This window comes from Ctenopharyngodon idella, chromosome 10, assembly GCF_019924925.1.
Source record: "Ctenopharyngodon idella isolate HZGC_01 chromosome 10, HZGC01, whole genome shotgun sequence".
In the NCBI taxonomy this organism is placed as follows: Eukaryota; Metazoa; Chordata; class Actinopteri; order Cypriniformes; family Xenocyprididae; genus Ctenopharyngodon; species Ctenopharyngodon idella.
In genome coordinates this window covers 40,720,030-40,743,388 of record NC_067229.1, presented here as the reverse complement: position 1 = coordinate 40,743,388, position 23,359 = coordinate 40,720,030, and the positions used below count along the sequence as shown (strand labels likewise).

The following is a 23,359-nucleotide window of genomic DNA, read 5'->3' as shown; positions in this document are numbered from 1 at the left end:
TCAAAATATATGAGAGATTTGACTGCACACTCACTTGCAGAAAGTTGAGTGCAAGTGAGTGTGCAGTCAAATCTCTCATATATATTTAGATTTATCTCTCTTGACCTGCACCTCGGACGGTGCAGGTCTATGTTTATGTCCTTTTTGATTACATGTTATTTGTCAGCTACTCATTATCAATACTGTCGCTGAAAGGCCAAGAAACACGTACTCAGTCTCCATGGTTACGCTGTCATGTGACGAATCCTTAAAAAGATGCGAGTTTAATTATCTTTTATTTGCAACACCTGGGGAAAGCAGCAATTAAACCAAATGATTTAACTAGCCACATGTCGATTGGTCATGAATATCGACATGCACATATAAAGGGGTTAGAGAGACAGTCGCTGTCAAAGCACTTTGAGCCACTCACTGAGAGTTTATTGTTTCTTTAAGAGTTTGACGCGGCAAAAGGTTTGTTTTGAACGATTTAGTTTTTAATGTCTTTGATTCAAATAGTTGCTTATAATTTGAAGTGACTCTTCTTTTCAGAAGAGATAAAGATGGCTTCCCGTAGCTTCGCTCCTCTTTCCAGTCGTCGGGAAAACATCATGGGCCTGGGAAGAGCGGATGGCCTGCGCGCTCATAAACCCGGCCAAAGGGTTGTGCTCGGTGTTTTGACCGAGAATGATCAGCATAATCGAGTATTTGGCCAGGTTAGTGTCAAGGGTTTGTATTCTTGCTGCGAAAGCGCAGAAAGTGACGTTGTTTATGTATTTTAAGGTTTCATCCAAATATGAGCCAGCTTTTCATGATGCATCTATCCGTGACGTTAGCACAAACAGTGCTACACTTGGTGATCATGTGACTGAGTCAGTCGTGGTGCAGTCAGTTAAACAATCAACCTCATTCTTGCTGCCTTCAGAGCTTCTCCTTGTAGATGATGCTGTCCAAGATCTTGGCTCAGGTATGCTGCAAGATGATTGAAAGAGTGCGTAAATAAAGTTATGATTATGAAACGGTATATTAATGTAACACTTGCTTATTTTAGTCTTAACATAGAATCAAACTTTAAAGCTGACTTGTTACTTAAAGTGTGTATTAAGCGTTGCAGTCACAACTATTACCTTTTTGTATGTTGTGTAATATTTATAAGGTCACAGAACCGAGGAGGCATTTCTTATTGTCACTTCCAATGTATGTCCTTATGGCTATATGGCCTCAAACTATATTTCCCAAATATTTAGGGTCTTGCATGGATGCTTCTATGTGTTCACTGTCAGAGGAGGAGGCTGCTTCCTCTGAGGATGTCTTGTGTGTTCCAGAATATGCTGAGGACATCCACAGATACCTGCGTGAATGTGAAGTTGGTATAGTTTACTCTTATCCAGTTGTCTGCGTAGCCCTGTATCTGTCTGTAATGCACTACGTTTCTCAGGTTAAATACAGGCCGAAGCCTGGCTATATGAGAAAGCAGCCTGATATAACCAACTGTATGAGAATCATCCTTGTCGACTGGCTGGTTGAAGTTGGCGAGGAATACAAGCTGTGCTCGGAGACTCTCTATCTGGCTGTTAATTACCTGGACCGCTTCCTTTCGTGCATGTCTGTCCTGAGAGGGAAATTGCAGCTTGTAGGAACAGCTGCTGTACTCCTGGCTGCGTAAGTGATGATGAGCTATTATCTTTGCGTATTACCTAGTGACGTAACCGCATGGCCTGTTTTTGATTAGGAAATACGAGGAGGTGTATCCTCCGGAAGTGGACGAGTTTGTGTACATTACGGATGACACCTACACGAAGAAACAGCTGCTTCGGATGGAGCAGCACCTGCTCCGAGTGCTTGCTTTTGACATGACCGCACCCACAGTTCACCAGTTTTTGATGCAGTACACTTTGGAGGAGCATATCTGTGCCAGGACCGTGAACCTTGCTTTGGTAAGGAGGGGTGTTTTTGTAACTCTTTCTTGTTAAATTGGGTATTGATTTCTTTTCTCCCTGCTCCATAGTATCTTTCAGAGTTGAGCCTGCTTGAAGTGGATCCCTTTGTGCAGTATCTACCTTCCAAGACTGCCGCAGCTGCATATTGTCTGGCCAACTACACTCTAAATGGGGCTCTGTGGGTGAGTCTTTTTAACTTGCCTTTTGTTCTGACAAGCTAATTAGGATTCTTCATGCTTAAACCACTATAGACAGGGTTTGTAATTGTGTAAATACCCAAATACTTTGACTCAGTGTGCAATCAAATAAAATGGGTGTCTTGTTTCTGACAGCCTGAGAACCTGTATGCCTTCACTGGTTACTCACTGGCAGTGATCAGCCCATGTCTGAAAGAGCTTCATAAGCTCCATCTAGGGGCAGAAAGTCGCCCCCAACAGGCTATCCAAGAGAAGTACAAGAGCTCAAAGTGAGTGGGCACTTGTAACAAGGTTGTCTTGGTTTTTGTCCTCATCCTAATGATGAATCCTGTCTTTCAGATATTGTGGCGTGTCCTTGATTGAACCTGTGGAGTCTCTGCCTCTCCCTTGATGATTTGGTGACCGCATGAATTCCTTGGCCAACAAATGAACTGCAGCGCTTAAGTCTCTTGTAAATATTGAATGAAATTTGCTTTTTAAATGTGGCTTTTAAACTTTTTAAAATGTGATTTTTATCATAGGTTGCTTTATACTATAATGTAATCAATAAAATTGTGTGACTTGTTTCTCTGTAAATCCAACGTGATGTTGGTCTGAAGACCGTACGCTCCTATCTCTGTAAAGATTTGAGATGAACAAATGGTTTTGTACCACTTTGTCTAGTTTTCCTCCCTTAGGGTCGCTTTACTGGTATACCATGTTTACTTGTATACTGTTCAATATCATGTACTCCAATACTGAATTTCAATAAATGAAACAAGTTGCAGTGCTGCTTCCATGTAGAGTCTGTTCAGTGTACGCTTAACCCTCTATGGGCCATTTTATAATTGACACAAAGAAGTTGCATTTAAAGTGTTCAACCCAAATTTAATTTTAGTAAAATGACATCCTCTTCAGCCAAGAAGACCACTCTGCTTTTTTTTTTTTTTTTTTTTTTTTTTTGGTAACAAGGAGGTGAAGATGGCCTGTTGGGTCACATGTTAAGGCTTCACTTAAATGCCCTTTAATTTCGTACTTGTATGTTTTAATTGCTCTTAACCTGAAATGTTTGTACTCATTCATTTAACTTAAAATTATGTAACCAATGTAGAGACTCATTAGTGTGAACTTGGCTAGTTATAGCAAGCTAATTTGCTAACACTAGGTATAACACATGGTATAGCACTTGCTGAATGAGTACAGCAATGTAAAGCATTTTACATACTTGCTCTCAAACCAAGCCACATACCTCACTTGTCAACATAACTCTCCAAAAACCCACATTAACAGACTCTTCTAAATTAACAATCACTAAATTTTCCACTTAATATTTCTTGCACAAAATATTAACACTTACTCTCCCTTTTGAGTGCCATGGGCAAAGCATGCTGGGAAATAGTAATCCCAGCCCAGTTTCAGTTAGACTTAAGTTTGTCTAAATTAAAAGAAACTCATAAAACTCAAAACAATGAGTTTACTTAAAATATATCAGTTCTGTGAACTTGAAAAAGAAAGCACTAAATACTTGATTTGACAGAACTAATTTAAGTTTGTCTTACCAGATCATTATTTTGAGCATTAGGGTTTACAGTGTATAGGGGATACATTTTCTGTGTAGCTGTCACTATTATTCAGTACTGGTAGGCATTATAATAGTCTTTTTGCATGTTTTAGGCTGATGTAAGTTTTATGGGAGACTGAAAGGAAAAGCTGTACCTTTTCCAGAAAGTATTGATAGTGACTGCAGTGCATCAGAAAATCAGGCCACAGTCAGAAAGGAATTAAGGATCAAGAAGGATTGAAGCAGTGAGGGTTATTGCAGAGATGAAATATGTCATCATAGATTGTTGTGGAAGTCAGGCATTTTGGTACATTATCCTATGCCAGTTTGGAAGATGTGATCCACACTACAACCAAAGGTCAGGAAAGATGCCACTGCCTATTGGCCTCACTTCACTGACAAGCAGGGATGCTCCAAACATGACTGAACAGGTCAAAATCGAGTTACATGTGGAAAGTGTAGGCTACACTGAAAAAGAAGAGTCTTGTTAATTTACACTTGTGTTCCAATCATTGATTTGGAAATCCATTTTTGCTTTTTGAAACATTAAGGCATGGTTTCACTACTTTCTAGGCAGTGATGCTGCATCTGAATTTGTGTCAAGTTATTGACATTTTCACCAACTTGCACAAGATGAAATGTTAATAAAGCTTTTTGATGTTTTTTGAAACACTAAAGGTGAAGGTACACAGGGCAACTTTTTGAGCAATGTTGCTTTGCTGAGCGATGCTGCTTAGGATGCTTTCCCATTGAGAATGGCCAACAAATTTCGATCTAAAGTATCCAGATAGAAATTTGCTTCCCATTCTAAATAGGAAAGTGCCCAAGCAACATTGCTCAAAAAGTTGCTTTGTGTATAATCACCTTAAGACATTTTCACTACTTTTCAGATAGGGAAAATGCATTTGAATGTGTGTGAAGTTTCAGACAATTTGCCAAAAATAATTTACCCTAATAGGAAAGTCAGTTATAAATGACGGCACCCTAAAAAGAAAAAAAAAAGAAGGTCAAAGGTCAGATGTAGAAACCTAATTTTGGAAAATGATATATAAAATTAAATACAAAGTCATTAGCTGTGATTTTATTTCCATGCAGAAACAAATTTGGTTTTGTGGTGAACGACGACCCCTAGCGCTTACTGTATGAATCACGTCTCATTTGGCGAAAGCAGGTAACTCAGTTTTATCCGTGTTGGTCAGGGGTTTTTTTTTTTTTACGCGCGCGATATCGTATTTACAGGTGGCCACAATAACAACGGTCGAGCACATTTTAGGCTCATTGCATTTCAGCTTCACAACCACCACTGTCTATCACTTTCGTAGATTTAAATGTCACATTTATCTTATGGCGTGCTTAAATAAAATATCTCTGTGTATGGCTCGAGACGAACATGTTGCGTCCTGGGGTTCTTAAGTCCACCCTCTGAAGGTCACTGTATTTCGCGCTCTTTTCAGGTGTTTTTTACGTATTACACAAAAACATTAGTTTTTACGCGACTCGGAGCGCTAGTGACCAGAAGTGCTATGAACTTTGTTTTATGGTTTTTCTGTAATCTGGTCGAACCTGCTTGGTGACAAAGTACAAGATGTAGTCATTGGGAAAAATAATAAACTGGTTAGTAATAAGCGTACGGTCGAGCAGTCCAGCTGTCACGCTTTTCCTAAGTCTCTCGTAGTAACTTTAATAGTTACTCTTTTTAGTTTTCAACTGCAAAGTCATAGCACAGTCATTCCAAAGTGTCCTGGCATTGGAATGGAGTCATCAGATCCGCCTGAAATTCGTACCATTCGTGAGAACTATCAGAAAGCTCTGGAGTGTCTGAACACAGGGCTTCAGTATGATGAGGCGGGGAATAAGGACCAAGCTCTTCTTCTGTATAGACTGGGCAGGCGGCATCTTCTCAGAGGGCTGGAGGTGAACACACAGGGAGAGCGCTGCGTTGGACGCTGCTGGGACTTCGCGCGACAGACGCAGCTGAGGATGAACGAGACTCTGAGAACTATCACATCTCGTCTAGGGGTGCTAGAGTCCACAGCGACCCCGGGTCAGCGCCTTTATCCGACCCTTCCAGTCCTCCTGGACCCTCAGCCAGCATCTAACACCACCAGAACACATCTCTCAGCTTCAGGAGGGGCCCCTGCTCGTCCTACCTCCCCTATGGTGGGCTTCACTGTACCCAGTGAGCGTCCACCAGCCTATACTCCACAACCAACAGATGGGCATCTGTCACTCTCTCATGGAGGCAACAGGCCATTTCAAGCTGCTCCAAACCAGCGTCAGGCATTTGCCCCAGTCAATCTCAGAGAGGTTGGCATGGAGATTATGTTCTTGCCCAGTGGGGTGCAGATGTTCTTTGTGTCTGCTGAGGGTCATGTCAGCGCCCCTTCTTATCCAGGGTATCTGCGAATAATCATATACAGCTCTGACAGCAGTACTGGCTATGCCCCAGCATACCTGCAGGTAAATATTGTGTTTGGATAATATTTCTATATATATATTTGTGTGTATAATTATTATTCTTTTTTGTCTTATTCTCCAGCTGTGTTGTTATTGTTAACTAAAACTATTAGTAAAAATAGTTGAAATAAATTTAAAAAAATATTTAAATATTAAATGAAAAACCTAACTTAAACGAAACTGATAAAATTAAATAAATGTTGAAGAATTAAATGAATAAAACTGAAATAAAAATAAATATGGGAATATTAAAAATAAAATAAAAAATCACATAACAAGATTAATACATCTAAAATTTAAATGAAAACTGAAAATATAAAAATAAAAAATACTCAAAATATTACTAAATACTGTAATATTATATAAATAATACTAAATTGTGACTTGTGTATTTTTCTTGTTTTAAGCAAAAAAATGCTTTGAATTCTGTTTGATTTATTCTTAAAATAAGAAAAATGCAGTATGAAAAACGTATGCATTTATAAACTTAAGTCTTAAGTAATCTTATGCAAAAAATATTTAACTTTTTTAAGGATGTTTAGATATTTTACTGCCAAACAAGACAAAAATATTGATTAAGAATCTTTTGTATGTATGAATTATTTTCATTCATATATTTAAGTCTTTATGATTGTCTCATCTTTTGAAACTGGTCAAATAGCATCACATTATACACCCTGTATTTGTGCTGTTAACAAACTATTCACCACCTTGACAAGATAGGTTTACCCTGCACAGAAGAGAGGTCTTGTGATGATCACATGAAACTGGGTGTTTTTTGTTTGTTTGTTTTTTTGTTTGTTTTTTTGTTTTTGTTTTTTAAATTACATCTATGTGAGTTTGGTTATTGTTGAACATCAGTTCATGGCTGACAGCAAAATAACTGAGATTACTGTCATGCTCATCATATTATTACAGGCACAGCACATTCTTGTGTGGGAAAGCAGAGAGAGAAGTAGAAACCTTCTGTTTTTATTAAGAGAAGGACTGAGATTCATTTGGTATGGCTCATTTGATATGCAGTATTTGTGACAACTTTTAAACTCAGGGTAGTTTTACTTTCAGTTGGTTATTTATAGTCACTCAAATCTGACACAGTTTAGAAATGTGTCACTTTCAGATGTCAAAAGGTAGGTTTTACCGCTCCACCTCTTTCAAATTCACAAAGCCAGTCCAACCAGACTCTGTGGTGGTTATGTCAAAGGCTTTATGTCTGTTTAGGTTATGCAGTGCTAGAAACAGTCTTGTTACAGATGACGCCAGGACTCTTTGTACAGGGTCGGTCTGCACGCTGTTTCAGCAAATAGAAATCTCATTGAATAGCTGACTGTCGGCTCTGTGCAGGATTGGCAGATTTCCAGTTTGAGGGCTGATAGCTGTCCAGTGCTCCCATTGCTCTGGGGCTTGATGTAGGACACGTGCAGTCCACGCTCTAACATAACTGCTGCATGTGTCCCACAGTGGTCTTTTGTCCCACTTTAGGCGTCCAGAACAATGGGTTGCCTTCTGAACGGTCACACAGCGCCCAAAAATATGCAATAAAATTCCAGGCTCATTTGACCCCACTTGTCCCTCAAATGCAGTGACATCCAAATGCACAAAATTAATCTTTATTGTAGTTTAAAGCAGGGTTTTCAAACATTTTGTCGCCCAGGGCTTGTATTTAGTTCTTACTGCTTAACTATGGCTCTCAATACAATAAAACCATGATAAATCCCATGATTTCAGAAGGCAGAATGATTATCACATCGACAATGAGTAATACCATGTTTTAAATGATTTTTTTATATATATTTTTTTGCTCTTGTAGGCTCCTGGGGGTCCCTGAACCCCAGTTTCAAATGGTCTGGTTTAAAAGATAAGTAAAGATCATGTTCAGTAAAAGAGTTTCTAAATTTTGTGCTTGCAGGTTTGTGATTGGATCTACCCACTGTACCCAGACTCACCAGTCTTTCTTAGCAACAAAGGTGTGTTCACATTTCCTGACACCACAGCAGCAGTGCCAGGGTCCTACGTTGGGGTTGTGCTGTCCTCAGAGCTGCCTGCAGCAGACAGGGATCTGTTCCAGGAACAGCTGTCAGTGTTGGCTCAGCTCAGGGTCCAGGTAATCAATCTCACTTTTGATTTTAAGAAGAAAAGTTATGATGAAAAAAACCTGAAATTAATTGTTTTATTGAACTCTATTTCTAAATGCATTTAGTTTTGTATAAATTATAATGGTGCAGTCACATTTAAAGGTAGGGTAGGCAATTTTTTCAAAAACACTTTTTGTTATTCTGGTTGAAACTCTCTTCACATCCTGATAGCAATCAATAATAGAAGTGGTCTAAATATTAAAACATGTACATATATAGTTTTTGGAAGTGTTTGTGCAATCATTGCATTCGGTCCAAATGCAATGATATGATGTCCTACCTGCCTGTCAACTATTTATGTACAACTAATTGCTGCTTACAGCTATATTTAGGAGTTCAAGATGAACAAAATGTATATCTCCGATTTCATATCCACCATGAAATTTTTTCCACCATCTTGGATTTTCTTGGAAACCTACTTTTGCAAACTGGTACTAGGTTTTTTGCCCGATCGGAACCAAACCAGTGCAGAAAGATTCTGTTGAGTCTGAATATCAATAATTATCAAAAAATATTTCTATTCACGGTTGCTAGGGGGCGCCAAAATGTTCGGTTAACGGAGGCTGATCGGAATGAAACTCGGTGGCCGTGTTCGACTCGGCCACTAGGTGGCGCTAACGTGTTGTACACTTCTGTAATCACGTGATGTTTCACACATCCACACAATATTCATATCATTTGATAGATCTCCTCATACTGAACAACGTTGTCACTGAACAACTTGCGCTTTGAAGACTCTGCTGAATGTGTTGAGTTCATGTGTTTTGAAGGAGGCGTGGCATTGGAGACGCTCTAAAGGGAGGGTGGGATCTCATGCTTTCAAAGCTAGCTTGCTATTGCTAGCTTCTCCGAAATTGCCTACCCTACCTTTAACATTGTTTGGCAAAATTTCAAATTCAAAATCTAGTCATTTGAATAGGAATCCATGTGATCTGGAGTATTGCGTGATGGTGAAAAATTTCCCCACAGAGTTTTCTCATTGGGTTTGAGCCGGTCACACAAATTTGCTGCGTTGATGAAAAACAAGCATTTGGTTTGAAAGTGACTTGTCTGTGAGCCAGGCTTCATGCATTGCTACACTATTGATAATGGACAATGGACCTTTTTTGTCCTCCAAATTTCACAGTTTATGTGAAATTTGTAACAATACAAAGCTGGTTGAAAAAGTGATCCTTTAAGTTTGCTACTTCATACTGGTTATAATTGAAGCCTTTTTTATTTAAGGTAGATGAAGAACAATGTGGTGCTACAGGAACAGACTCAAACCTGAGTGAGAAGTTTCCTCCTTCAGAAACACCAGGAGGGGAGGAGAAAACTGTTCCTGTGTGGAGTGAAAAAATGTCACAGAGCATTCTAGCAGGTCTGAACTTTAAAATCAGAGTAAAGTAACCAAAACTTGAAATGTTGATAGATATCTCATTGGATAGCTAGTGTGTTTTTCTTTTATTGAAGTAGAAATTGTTTTGATTGAAAGTTGTTTATCATATGATATTTTCACACTTTTACCAAGATGGGATAGTATGCACACATTGAACACCTTATTGGTGCATTTCAAAACGAGCCACTAGAGGCCACTCTAATACACTCTGAAAAGAAAACAAGTAATGAAGGTATTGTGATTTTTTTTTCTCCACAGGGTCCTCCTGGCTGGGTCGGGGACTTGTGCGAGGAGCTGAAGCTACCGGTAAAGCCATCCAGAGAGGAGCAACTAAATTACGAGAAAACATCACTCCAGAGGAGACGCCAGCAGAGGTCAGCCCCAAGGTCACCAAGGGCCTAAATGCAGCCAAGCAGGCCACTGGGGGTGCTGTAAAAGTCAGCCAGTTTCTAGGTAAAACAATGGTGTAATTAGATTTATCATATGCTGAAATATTTATGTATTCTGTTCGGTAAGATGTATAACACGTTTTATTTTATTCACTAGTGGATGGTGTTGCTGCTGTAGCAGGTCGAGTTGGGAAAGAACTTGCTCCACACGTGAAAAAACACGGTACTAAACTCATCCCAGAATCCCTCAAGAATAGCAAAGATGGCTGCTCCAAAATGGATGGAGCCAAGCTAGTGGCAGGAAGCAGCATACAAGGTAACCGAATAAAACATTTAAATGTCCTCCTGAAAGGGTTTTTGCCATTTTACTTTCGTCCTGCTGAATAGTAGTTTGATTTAGTATATCAAATTTGTAGATTTTCATTTGAATTGTGTTGTAAACTGCAGGTTTATCAACTCTCTGGTCAAGTCTGGAGACAGCAGCAAAAACTATTGGCAAAAGTGTAACTTCAGAGACGGTGACTACTGTGAGGCACAAGTAGGTGTTTTTGATTTATTGTTCTTCAGGATTCACGGTTTCTCTTCTGCTTTCCTATTATTCTTTTCCCCAATCAATAGCCTGATACTGCTGGGTTTTTTTTTTTTTTTTTTGCTATATACCTATTTAAACTTCACTGCTTTGGGAAATGGTTTAATTTACTATTTCATGTTGCTTTTTCAGATTTAGGGGTCTAGGAAACCTCTTGGACCCCCCTAGCTGAATATAAATGGTGGCGGGTAAAAACACACTGAATTTTCTTTGACTGTCTCTGCCAAGTTCTAACCTACCCAGAGTGCCTTATTTTCTTGAGTTATTGACCATTCAGAGGTTGCTGAGAAGGTGCTTGATCTTATTAACCGTCTGTCAGTGTGCTTTGTGAATTAAAACTGAGGTGAATGCAACATTTTGTCTGCTTACATTTTTTTTTGAATTTTCTTTAGAATCAATAGTCAGACAATGTTTAAACCTCATAGAAAAACTCCTGTCAGGTCTTATAGCTCAGAATACGTCCATGTTTTGATCAGGTATGGAGATGAGGCAGGACAAGCTGCAGACACTGCAGTCCAGTCTGCTGTCAATGTAGGTGTCACAGCATTTAATGTGGACAATCTGGGCATCAAGGGTGTACTGAAGGCCACAGGCAAGCAAACTGCAAAAGCAATGGTGAAGGATGGGTCAGGAAGCGAAGGAACTGAGGAGAAAGAAAAGCCACCAAGGAAAGGGCAGGATGAGAAAAAATAATGAAACGTGTTGTCACGAATTACTCTTTATCATGAATGTTCTTGTAGCACAAAAATTATAATTTTGTATTGATAATGAGATTGATATTATACTGTGCAATGTTTACAGAAAGATGCACGTAGACACTGTATTAGTGAAATGTTCTACCCTTATACTTAAAGATAATATTTTTTATTTTCTTAAAATATTCAGAGGGTTATATTTATAGAAGAAAACGATTGCAGGTAATTTAGCAAGTACATTTAGCATTCTGTACCCTTCATATCACTGTGCTCTATTACTGTTTTTGGCCATTCTTGTGGCTCATGTTAATCTTCAAGCAAGTACCTCATTAAAGATTACTACAAAAAATTAATCGTAACCATATTTTAACTGTAGCCGTATCTGTAACTGAAAAACCATAGTAACACCATCCATGGTACTTGTAACCTTTGTGTACAACTGCCATAGTTGTAATAAAATTGAGTAAGTTCTTCATGCATACTTTCTCCTATTTGATATGAATGTACATTTGTTAAACAGCAACATTACAGTTAGTGTTGTTGTAATAGTAAAAACAAGGTAAGGGATATTTAAAGGTAACAGCATTTACAGTAATGGCCAAAAGTAATGATGTCCGGAGTGGATATTTGCACAATACTTGCTTTTAATGACTCTTCAGGTTCAATTAAACAATAAAAATATGAGGAGTTTGTTATATTGAGAAGAATACACTGAACAAAAAAATGATTTGGCAAGAAAGGCAAATTTCAGCATATAATTAAATATAAGTTGTATATTTATATATGGTTCTCTGTTTTCGATCACAGCAGCAATTCTCCTGGGCACTGACTGGGCAACTTTGCACATGTGTCGTGCTTCTTTCCAATCCTCCTAGTTCTTCCCAAAGTTGAGCTTCATTTGAAGACCTGCATGACTTATCACAATCCAGGTTTAGAATTTCCCCTAAGGTTTCAATGGCTTTAAGGTCAGGGGACTGAGAAGGCCATTTGAAGACTTCAAAATGCTGAGCATGATCACTTTCATTGTGTACAACTTTGTTGCATGCGTGGTATGTGTGGGATCATTATTATCATGTTGGAAAATACACATTTTCTCTCCAAACAGATCCTCCATACTTGGCTACATTGTGTTCAGCAGGATTCCCAAGTATTGGTCCATTTTTTAAGTGCCAGCTACTCTTCCAACACCTGCTGCAGACATGTGTCCCCAATACTATTATTATGTTTCCCCTACCATATTTAATGGCGCCATGCATGCATTTGGTAGTAAAACACTCCAGCCATCTCCTATGATCATAACTGACATCATCCAATGTTAAATTTTGACTTGTTGCACTGCAAAACACAGCTCCAATCTTTCACACTTCAGTCCTTATTTTCTTTGGCAAATGCAAGTGTTTTTTTTTTTTGTTTTTTTTTTTTTTTTGCAGCAGATAAAACTACACTGTAAAAAAATATTGTTGGATTAACTTAAAAAAGTAAGTAATCTGGTTGCCTTAAAAATTTGAGTTCAGTGAAATTAAAAATTTGAGTTAATACAATGAAGGAGATAACAAATCAGGAAAATAATACAGTGTAATAAATGGCTTTACTGGTGCTTCTCAAGTTCTCAATCCAGCCTCATCTAGCCATTGGCATACAGTTCAAGATGAAATCGGAGGTTGGAGGTCTCATCCAGGTCTTTAGAAGCTGTTTTGAGGTGGTCCCACATTCAGGACAGGTGATTTTCATCCTTCGGTTAAAATGCCCAATATCCTCCTTGGTTGCAAAGCTCCTTCCATCTGGCCATTTTACTAAAAGCACACAAAACAACATCTAATAATATAGCTAATACCTGACCCACAGTGTTTTTTTTTTAATTATATGCTGGGAATAATGAATTGAAAGCTTTGTAGGCTATGACCCTTTGGCCAAAAATAACGACCGCACAACGTGGAACCTGTACATTAGTTTTACACCTCAGGCACAACTTCACAACATGTATACACAATATTAAATAAATAGTTAATAAAAAGTTTGAATTAAGTGGGAAGAAGTTCATTTTCCTTGGTCAGATATCACTTTTGTCCACTAGCCTACTGTAGGCTAGGTGCTAGGAGTCGGCGTGATCGCGTGATCAGTGTTGTGGCTGTTCGTTGCCATGGATACAGCGCAACAATCGGCGAGCATCACAGGACACCGATGAAAGTGAAACCCGTCCATTACTCGGAAGATGGGAGAAACTGATATCAGAAATTATGAGTTATCCCAACTGCAAGCAGAAGTCGAGCAAGAGAGAGAGGTCAAGTAAGTCCAAATAACACAAATAACAGACATCTCAGTTGCACATTGATAAGACATCCTTATTTTATTTTTAATTTAGTAACTTTGTAAATCGTTTAAAGGGACATGTTACAGGATTCGGTGTCTGACCTGAGGAGCACACTGGTTGATTTGGAGAAGAGGCTCCACAGTGTAGATGGAGAAGGTCTGAACGTGATACAAGAAGCGTACAAAAATACATTTGATGAGTAATCTAATGAGCAACAAAGAACAAATTGGTTAATTAATTAAAGTTGAACCGTATCTCAATCTCTGATTTTGCATTCTGCTCAGAGAACGAGTGGAGGACCAGATATGAGACACAGCTGGAGTTGAACGAGCAGCTGGAGAAACAAATCAGTGTCGTTCGAGAGAGACTCGAGACCCTCCGCGGTGATCCCGCAGGTAGCTGATACACGCTTTCTTTTTCTTTCCTTTTCCCTTTTATCTTACTTTTTTTTTTGTTGCTATAGTAGGTTATAGCATCATATCTCATAGTATAATATAGCCCATATAATTGATGGTGTTTTCAGACCTCATAGTGTGTCGCAATCAATCTGCAATAATACAAAGAAACACTTGGGGGCAACTGCTGAAAAAAATAACACAAGACAGTGCAATTTATAAGCTGTTTGTGGTCTGGAAAAAGTATCATCCACCCAACATTATGGGCTGTGTCATAGACAGTCCATGTCCGCATTTTCCCATATTTCATTCATGGTTTCCTCTGCTGGCTCTAAGTTCTCTTTATCTTCTTCATCACATCAGTCTAAATAATTGATCAAGGGTCTTATTATTGTGCTGATACATAATGAAATATGAGGCAGGCCCAGACAAGCCATATTCATAACTTAGAGCTGTGAAATAATTAGGCATGCTGTTGTATTGATGTACTGCATACACACTGCATGTTGTAGGCCTAACTTTTGTCTTATACTCTTCAGATCGACTGGCTTCTATTCGCTCTTATGACGAAATGTCCGAGGTAAGTATTCCAGCAGCAACTTTTTTTTTGCTATACCTCCAAAAAATCATAAATAAACTTGTAATGATTATTATAAAACATTTTATTCAAAAATTATATTAATTATATAATTAAATTATTTTACATGTATTTTAAATGAATTAAAATAGATTTCAAATGACTTCTATTCGCTAATTTGATTAAACGTCCAATGTACATTCCAGCTACAAAAAGTGCTACTAATTTCTGAAAATTATAAATAAAATTGAAATTACTAATTACAAAATCTTTGAAAAAAATGAAAATTATGTCATTAATTACTCACCCTCATGTCGTTCCAAAACCATAAGACTTTTGTTCATCTTCAGAACACAAATGAAGATTTTTTGATGAAATCTGGGAGATTTCTGTCCCTCCATAGACATAACCACCACTTTGACACTTCAAAAAGTTCATAAAGAGATCGTAAAACTAATCCATATGAATTCAGCGGTTTAGTCCAAATTTTCTGAAGAGACTCGATCGCTTTGTATGATAAACAAATTAAATTTAGGCTTTTATTCAGATATAAACATTGATCAGCGAACATAAACAGAAGCTCAACCGAACCTTCTTGACGTGCGAGAACAAACCTCATTGGTTCTTTCAGAAGCTCAAACGTGCTGCGTAACACAAGAATGAACCTCATTGGTTCTCGCACACGCGTCAAGCAAACATGCTTGAGCTTCTCACTGTGAAAAATTATTTTCATGATTTGTTACCACAACATTTTTTTTCTTTTGTCAGATCAACTTAAATAATTAATGTGGCTCAGATAACATAACATTTTGAGTTTCTGTTGATTAAACCAATTGCCTTCATTGTAACAAAATTTTAAGGCAACCAGGTAACTTACTTTTTTTTAATTTAAACCAACATTTTACAGTGTTTTTACCACAAGTGATGTGTGTGCTGATGAATGTTTATATGTGAATAAAAGCCTAAATTCAATCTGCTCATAAAATTTGGACTAAACCGCTCAATTCATATGGATTAGTTTTATGATCTCTTTATAAACTTTTTGAAGCTTTTGAAGTTGCATGGACTAATGACAGAATTTTTATTTTTGGGTGAACTAACCCATTAACATGAATTATATAAAATATAATTAAAATAACATTATTATTTTATTAATTATAAAATGATAAATGTCAAAGAAGTCTGCACACTGCACAGCATGTAGCAGTCTAATCTCAAAAGAGCCCAAAAATACACATATCGCTCCCTCACGCCCCCTGTCTGTGCAACATGGAAGAGACGCTTCAGTTTATGTGCCAGTTCATACACGTTTAATTTTCAGTGGCTACTGTTGCGTGGTGCAATTGTTTCTCATTACAGCCTGGCAAAATTAACATGGTCCTCTGCCAAAGACGAGATTAAAAAAATCTTCTGAGACCGCCTGCGAAAAAAATATTTAATCAGTGAGAAGTAATCTGTAAATGAGGGAAGAGAAGCGAGAAAGATTTGAGCCATGCCACAGGGATAGGATGATAATTATAGAATATATAAAGAATGAAAATGTTTGGGGTTACTCATGACCCCTAGCAAAGAACCTTTAATTTTGTCCTAATTATATAATCATAAGAACATATTATTTATGTCTTGTCTTAAGTCCATTTGTTGAGATATTTATTTTTGTTCAGGATGCTCTCAGACAGAGACTGAAATTGCTTTCTGCTGAGAAGCGCGGCCTTCAATCCCAGCTGATGGATTTTCAAATGAGAATTGTGCAGGAAGGAAAGGTGAAGCACTACCCCATCTTCTCTTTCTCACGTTCAGAAAAATGCCCTCTAGTCAAGATATCATATCACATTGTTGTACACAAACTCCACCTATTAACTGTAATGTAATTGACATTATCATGAGGGAATGAATGAGTTTAGGTTTGGGCTGCTGAATTATCTAATGATTATGCTGACATGAGAGTCCTAATTATTTCTTCATATGTGAAAACATATTATTATTTATTCACACAAGTGCCTTTATTATACATTTTGTTTCTAATAGGCTTACCAGAAAGTCTACGAAGAGAGGCGGGCATATCTTACAGAGATTGCAAAGGTGAACAAGATATTTGAAATAAATTTCTGTTCTTTCAATTATTCAGATGTTTTTATCCAAAGCGCTTTACAGTGTAGATATACATTTTATGTATAGTGCCATGTTGGTGTTGATGTCGATAGCGCCTGGATGCTCTACCAGTTGAGCTACTTTTCCTAAGATATGAACTATGATAATGTGTCCTTAGCTGTCCTCAACAGTGGATATGAGCAGAAAGCAGCAGATGGTTCTAGCCCGGAGGACAGCACTGGGTCCAGACAAAACGTAACTGTTAAAATGCACTGCACATCATCAAATGGCACCACTTTGGTTCAAAGAAAACAATGGCAGTTCTTAAATTATCTTATATTTTTAAGTAACATGGAAAAACATGCAGGGTTGAGCCATTCAGTTATTATAAGTGAACCAGAATGTGATTATCTCATCATGTATACTTACTCATTTCACTGGTACTTAAAATCCTGAGTTGGACTTGAGCAATAACTTAAAGAGACACACAAAAATTGTGATCATTTACTCACCCTCACCTGTATGGATTTCTTTTTTCTTTCTTCTTACCAATACTGGATTTCTTCCAAAATATTTTCTTTTCTGTTCTACAGAAGAAAGAAAATCATACAGGTTTGAATATATAAGGGCGAGAAAATGATTAAACTTTTCATTTCTTGGTGAAACAATCCTTAAACATTCAGAGCCTGGTTTAACTGTCCCATTTACAGAGCTGGGTAGATTACTTACAAATTGTAATCAGTTACTGATACCAAATTACATGACAAAAATCGTAGTTAGTAACTAATTACATATTTAAGGTAATGTAATCTGACTACTTTTTGATTACTTTTAGATTACTTTTGACTAAACTCATTTATCACATTGATTTGAATAGGATAATCTTGTGCCATATTGATTTAAAAATACAAAGAAAAAGAAAATATATTCCATTCTTTATCAACAACATGAAGTGTGTAAAATTTTACATTAAGTCAGGGTTTCCTAGACTGGGGTTTGTGAAGGAACTGCAAAGGGTTTGTGAGTTTAATTATGTAATTAAATCATAAAAATTTAACATTTAAATTAAATAATTTTAAAATAAAAAGCAATAAAAACAAAACATGTCATTAACTGACATCAGAGAACCATGAACTTAATTTTATTATTATTATGATTATTATTTATTTTTTTATTTTATTATTGGCCTAACTTATTAAAATCTCAGGAGTTTCAGCTGGCAAAAAAGTTAGGGAATCCCTGCATTGCATGTAAATATAAAATTACGTGAATTTGTACATTTTAATGTGTTTAAAAGACAAAAGCCTTCCAAGGACACTAATACATGGTTAAATGACTCATGATAGAGATAATTCAAATAATAATTAATGTGTTTGTCAGGAATTGATTAGATATGCAGTGTTGCAACGTTGAGAAAACACTTTTTAAAAGTGAAATGATTTCTGTAAATCCAGTGATCAACTGCTGTGTGGGTCTCAGTTTTCAGTGGCTGGTCTGTGTGTGCAATTCCACAAACCTGTAAGACCTTCTGAACAAATATAAGCAGTAGACATTTTTAGAAAGAAAAATGTAAAAGATAAAAAAAGAAATAGTGGAGAGAATCAATGAATTATGAATAATTTACTGCCATTGTAGGAATAACATGTAATCATGTAATCAATAAAAAAGTCTAATTACTAGTATGTAAAATGTAATATAATCTAATTACAAGTAATTTTTGGATCTGATTACGTAATCCAGATTACATGTAATCAGTTACCGCCCAGCACTGCCCATTTAAAAATAAATTTGCATATAAAGTGAAACAGATGGATGTCTGACGGATGCAGTGGGTACTTTTGGATACATTGTTAAAATGTTGGATGTTATACCTTGTTTTTTTATTTCTGTTTCCAACAGAGGCCAGGAGGGTATGAAGCAACAATCAAATATGATGAAGGGTTCTGTCAAAAAAACATCTTCAAGAAGCAGACTCCCTCGATTAAAACATTAATGCAGTGCATGAGTACATCAATTATTGTTTGATTATTTTTGCAAAAGTGTCCTTTTTTTCACTTTTTATTCTTTAAGAACAGTACAATTAAGCATTATTTTGATTGGGCCACTCTGAATTTATGCTCACTATAAACACTTTTAAATACATTTTTGAATAGTTTCTTGACCTATTTTTCTATGGGTTTTGTGAGCTAATTTCATTTCAAGGTAGTTTCTTTAATTAAATGTATTGTCATATCGGATGTTAATTCTGTTATGAAATACTTTTCATTGCATTCTGAAGAGTCAAGGTTAAGACAGTGTAGCTATCTTATATAATTTGGCCATTTCAGTATACACCTACATAATTACATTTAAGACACTAATTGCTGTCGTTAATATTATTTGAATGATCAAGGAGATGTTCACAAGCACATGTTCACTCTGAATCGTGACGGAGCTTCGAGAAAGAGACTTTATAAAGCAGCCTCACCGGAGAGGAACGGGGCGGGGTGTGTGTGCGCGCGCGCCTGTGTGGGGAGGGATGGCTGTGGCAGGTCTGCGGTGCGGGGCTGAATCTCAATGAGAAAGCGGCCAATGTAAATCACAGCAAGACACGGAGGAGAGAGAGAAAGAGAGAGAGAGAGAGAGAGAGAGAGAGAGAAGAGCAGCAGCTGCCGACCGACCAGCCAGCCTCCTCTGCGGGACAACAAAGGAGGTGCCGGGCTCACATCACGACTCCTGTCAGCACAACTCAGCATCTGAATCGTGACCACTGAGAAGAAATCTTGAATATTACCTACATATTCACCTTTAGGCAAGTAGAAAGGTTTATTTATTGTTTGTAAGTAAAAATAAAACAGACCGAAAGCTCGCAAATATGTTGACCTGCCTGTTAGAATGTTGTTTTGGTCATTCTAATTCATTTTAATAGTTCGGATTATCAGTTATGTCATTGTTAAATGGTCAGTGACGTGATGTTCATTTTTGTCTGGATCCAAGTTATTCGAAAATAGGCTATAGCCTATTAAGAAATTCAACTCAAACAAAAATGACTTGAACGTTTTCGATTTCAGAACTTAAGTAATTTTCATATGTTTGTGCGCCGTAGTCAAAGCGTCTCTGTGATGTCTCTTGAAAAAAAAATGTAGTATAGCATAATCTTTTCTCTTTTTTATACTTCTTTAAAAATATTATTAATAGTTGTGTCAATGTCAAAAAGTTTTTTATGCCTGTATGTTTTTAACATTTTTATTCACGTTTTATTTTGTGTGTGTGTACATTTAGCCTACATGTTTTTCACTTGACAGTAGCTCTTTAAGAGTCATTAATCCAAAATAGTAAAAAAAAAAAAAAGATATAATAATAAAAAATAAAAAAAGTATGAAAGCAATATAAATACAAAGATCTCATTCTAAGAACTTGGCGTGTTTTGAACTCGATCAAGGGTCAAGGGTTTTTAACATCCTTATTGGTCATTGATCCTGAAATCAAGAAACAGTTATAGTCAATGTATAGCCTACGCAATAATAGACTTTTGGTACAGGTTTTCAAATATCACACGTTAGTAGGCCTATTTGCCATGTCAAAGTAAGACTGTCAACAACAACAGGATGACAGGCGCAGGATTTAATGAACTCTAAGAAGCTGTCTATTTTCAGACGAGACATCAACTGACATCCATGTCATAGGGTTAGTTTGATAACTTCCTTTTTCCACATTTAATTTTCACAATTTAGCCCTAATTTGACTGGACGACATGGAGGAACATTTTGACGAGAGGGACAAAGTGCAACGCCATAGCCGAAGCGCAGGACGGGCGAACGGGCTGCTCAGCCCCACTCACAGCGCCCACTGCAGCCTGTACCGGACGCGCACCCTCAAAACTCTGAGCTCGGAGAAGAAGGCGAAGAAAGTGCGCTTTTACCGCAATGGTGACAGGTACTTCAACGGCATAGTGTATGCCATCTCGTCGGACCGAATTAGAACCTTTGACGCTTTGCTGGCCGACCTGACCCGAACCCTCTCTGACAACGTCAACCTGCCCCAAGGGGTCCGAATCATCTACGCAATCGATGGTTCCAAAAAAATCACCAGTATAGATCAGCTGGTGGAAGGTAAGAAGTTGTTTAATGCAGTTCATACATACACGACTTTCAAAATAGTCGGACTGCTGTAATTCTCGTCGAGGATGTCATTTGGTCAAACATTTCACGCTACAGGACTTGGATCGCAGGCAGATGTTGATATTAACTAACTAGCTTATCTCTTATCTCTACCGGGTCCCCCGGTAAAATTCGCGCTCTGGGGGTAAAATCCGCGTTTTTGGCGGGGTTCCACAGGTAAAATTAGCATTCCAGGGGCTAAATATCATGTTATTTGGGTCGCATACATGAAAAACAACCCGCAGCAACAGTGTTAAAGGGTTAGTTGACCCAAAAATGAAAATTCTGTCATTAATTACTCACCCTCATGTTGTTCCACACCCGTAAGACCTTCGTTCATCTTCGGAACACAAATTAAGATATTTTTGATGAAATCCGAGAGGTATGTGACTCGTTCATAGACAGCAATATAATCAACAATTTCAAGGTCTGGAAAGGTAGACATTGTTAAAACAGTGACTGCAGTGGTTCAACCTTAATGTTATGAAGCAACGAGAAAACTTTTTGTGCGCAAAAACAAAACCAAAAATAACAACTTTATTCGAAAATCTCTTCTCTTCCCTGTCATTATCCTTATGTAGTTGCCGCAGTAAGCACAGTGAAGGCTTCCGTGTTTACGTCCGAATGCCGGCTCAGTATTGGCCAAAGCTGCACACACGAACAGCACGGCGCATGCGTGTGATGCTGACGCAGGAGCCGGCCAATAATGAATCGGCGTTCTGACGTAGAACCTGGAGACGCTGGATGTAAACAACGTATGAGAATATGACAGAAGAGAAGATATTGTTGAATAAAGTCATTAGTTTTGTTTTGTTTTTGCGCACAAGAAGTATTTTTGTCACTTCATAACATTAAGGTTGAACCACTGCAGTCATGTCAACAGTTTTAAAGATGTCTTTAGTACCTTTCTGGACCTTGAAAGTGTTGATTATATTGCTGTCTATGAACGAGACATATACCTCTCGGATTTCATCAGATGAACAAAGGTCTTACGGGTATGGAACGACATGAGGGTGAGTAATTAATGACAAAATTTTTATTTTTGGGTCAACTAACCCTTCAATGTAGCCCAATTCCGGGGGAAAACTGCGGACTTGGCAACACTGTCAGCGACGCATTGTCGCTTTTCTCAGATTTAGATTGAGTTACTGATAATTCAAATAGTTTGTCGTCGTCACTCACGTGAACAAGCACCGATTTGCCTCAGATGTTGGGCTTTTGTAGGTGATCTCTAGCTAATGTGCTCTCAAAACCTTTAATCAAAACAACTTCCCCTCCCACTTGCAGACATCTCTTCTCTTCTCTGATGACGCGTGTACTGGCACGAGGGAGGGACAACCTGTCACTCACATGAGATCACAGCACTAGCAAACCACAATGAACCAATCAGGACCTGCCCTACAAAGCCGTTTCATTCACAATAGAGAAGAAATGACGATCGCAACGTTTCATGCCTGCTTTAAAAACGTGTCTCAACCCGATTGCTTGGGAAAATGTAAAATAGTTACGAAGTGCCATGAGAGTGAGTTGACACCACTTGAGATTGTTTTTCTATTTCGCTACCCAGTTTTTAATGTAAGAACGCGTTCTGCATGAATGGCGATTTCATTTTAATAGTCTGTTATTGCATATTGCTTTATGAGAGTCTTGATGCCTTGGATGCATTGGATGCATTTGGATTCTCTTTTCAAAATTAGAGCAGTAGATGTGATGACAAGGATGAAAAATCAGGCCACTCAATGATGAGCATTTAAGTCTGCATGACTTTAGCTTAAATCAATGCATTTTAACAGGGATGACAGTTCAACAGTGCAAAATGCCAGGCAGTGCCTCAGGTCTTTACCCTAAAAATTAATGTCACGCACACATCATTTTATTGAAGATTTGTAAAATATAACACATGATTGTACCACCGTGTTCTTTTGATGATTATAGGTGAGAGTTATGTGTGTGGCTCCACCGAAGCCTTTAAAAAACTTGACTACTCCAACAACGTCAACCCTAACTGGTCTGTGAACGTGAGGGCCTTGGGTTCCAGCAAGTGCCCAACATCTCTAGCAAGCTCGAAATCAGGACCGCAGTCCAAAGAGGGCAAAGACTTCATCAGACCTAAACTGGTCACTGTCATCCGCAGTGGGGTGAAGCCTCGGAAGGCAGTTCGCATCCTGCTCAACAAGAAGACGGCCCACTCCTTTGAGCAAGTTCTCACTGACATTACAGATGCTATAAAGCTCGATTCTGGTGTTGTCAAGAGGATCTACACCCTTGAGGGAAAACAGGTAGGATTGCTCATTTATTAATGGAAATCTTGATACTGCTACAATTATTTATGGTTAATTTTCTGGTGCCATTTCAGAGTCTGAAAGGAGAATCTGGTTTGAGTTGATTCATTCATGTGATTTTACCTCAAACAACTAATAGTTATTGTTATGTAAGCTGACCTCTTGAACTGGCACGGAAAACTTGAAAGCATACTGGGATTTCACATTGGGAATCCCAAATAATTGACATGCTAGTGAAATAGAAATGTTAGAAATGATTCATTTA

At 37.8% G+C, this 23,359-nt stretch overlaps 4 protein-coding genes across 7 annotated transcripts in view; all 4 read left to right on the top strand.

The window, feature by feature from the left end:
- Positions 1–287: 287 nt before the first annotated feature.
- On the top strand, positions 288–2,882 carry ccna1 (cyclin A1). Its single transcript, XM_051911069.1, has 9 exons — positions 288–453; positions 532–695; positions 763–946; positions 1,227–1,345; positions 1,418–1,641; positions 1,712–1,916; positions 1,988–2,101; positions 2,252–2,385; positions 2,456–2,882. The coding sequence occupies exons 2-9, from the start codon at positions 543–545 to the stop codon at positions 2,505–2,507; spliced, it is 1,185 nt and encodes a 394-aa protein (XP_051767029.1). The 5' UTR covers positions 288–453; positions 532–542; the 3' UTR covers positions 2,508–2,882.
- A 1,969-nt stretch (positions 2,883–4,851) lies between these two features.
- sparta (spartin a) lies at positions 4,852–11,778 on the top strand. Of its 2 annotated transcripts, none has more exons than XM_051910264.1 (7): positions 4,852–6,116; positions 8,023–8,217; positions 9,473–9,608; positions 9,885–10,079; positions 10,173–10,331; positions 10,463–10,553; positions 11,081–11,778. In XM_051910264.1, the coding sequence occupies exons 1-7, from the start codon at positions 5,409–5,411 to the stop codon at positions 11,295–11,297; spliced, it is 1,701 nt and encodes a 566-aa protein (XP_051766224.1). In that variant the 5' UTR covers positions 4,852–5,408; the 3' UTR covers positions 11,298–11,778. The 2 variants fall into 2 exon arrangements, with proteins under 2 accessions (XP_051766224.1, XP_051766225.1); XM_051910265.1 differs by lacking the exon at positions 11,081–11,778 and adding an exon at positions 10,737–10,957 and having other exon boundaries at positions 4,853–6,116.
- A 134-nt stretch (positions 11,779–11,912) lies between these two features.
- On the top strand, positions 11,913–19,043 carry ccdc169 (coiled-coil domain containing 169). Of its 2 annotated transcripts, none has more exons than XM_051910266.1 (8): positions 11,913–13,585; positions 13,684–13,766; positions 13,895–14,005; positions 14,545–14,585; positions 16,247–16,345; positions 16,611–16,664; positions 16,852–16,928; positions 18,573–19,043. In XM_051910266.1, the coding sequence occupies exons 1-8, from the start codon at positions 13,512–13,514 to the stop codon at positions 18,664–18,666; spliced, it is 633 nt and encodes a 210-aa protein (XP_051766226.1). In that variant the 5' UTR covers positions 11,913–13,511; the 3' UTR covers positions 18,667–19,043. The 2 variants fall into 2 exon arrangements, with proteins under 2 accessions (XP_051766226.1, XP_051766227.1); XM_051910267.1 differs by having other exon boundaries at positions 13,662–13,766.
- Positions 19,044–19,237: 194 nt separating this feature from the next.
- Positions 19,238–23,359, top strand: part of dclk1a (doublecortin-like kinase 1a) — a 55,641-nt gene continuing 51,519 nt past the window's right edge. The window contains exons 1-3 of one of the 2 annotated variants that reach the window (XM_051910262.1): positions 19,238–19,464; positions 20,387–20,764; positions 22,748–23,091. In XM_051910262.1, coding sequence (XP_051766222.1) covers positions 20,407–20,764; positions 22,748–23,091 — 702 coding nt within the window. In that variant the 5' untranslated portion in view covers positions 19,238–19,464; positions 20,387–20,406. The remainder of the gene's footprint in view (positions 19,465–20,386; positions 20,765–22,747; positions 23,092–23,359) is intronic. The other variant, XM_051910259.1, reaches the window with a different exon arrangement.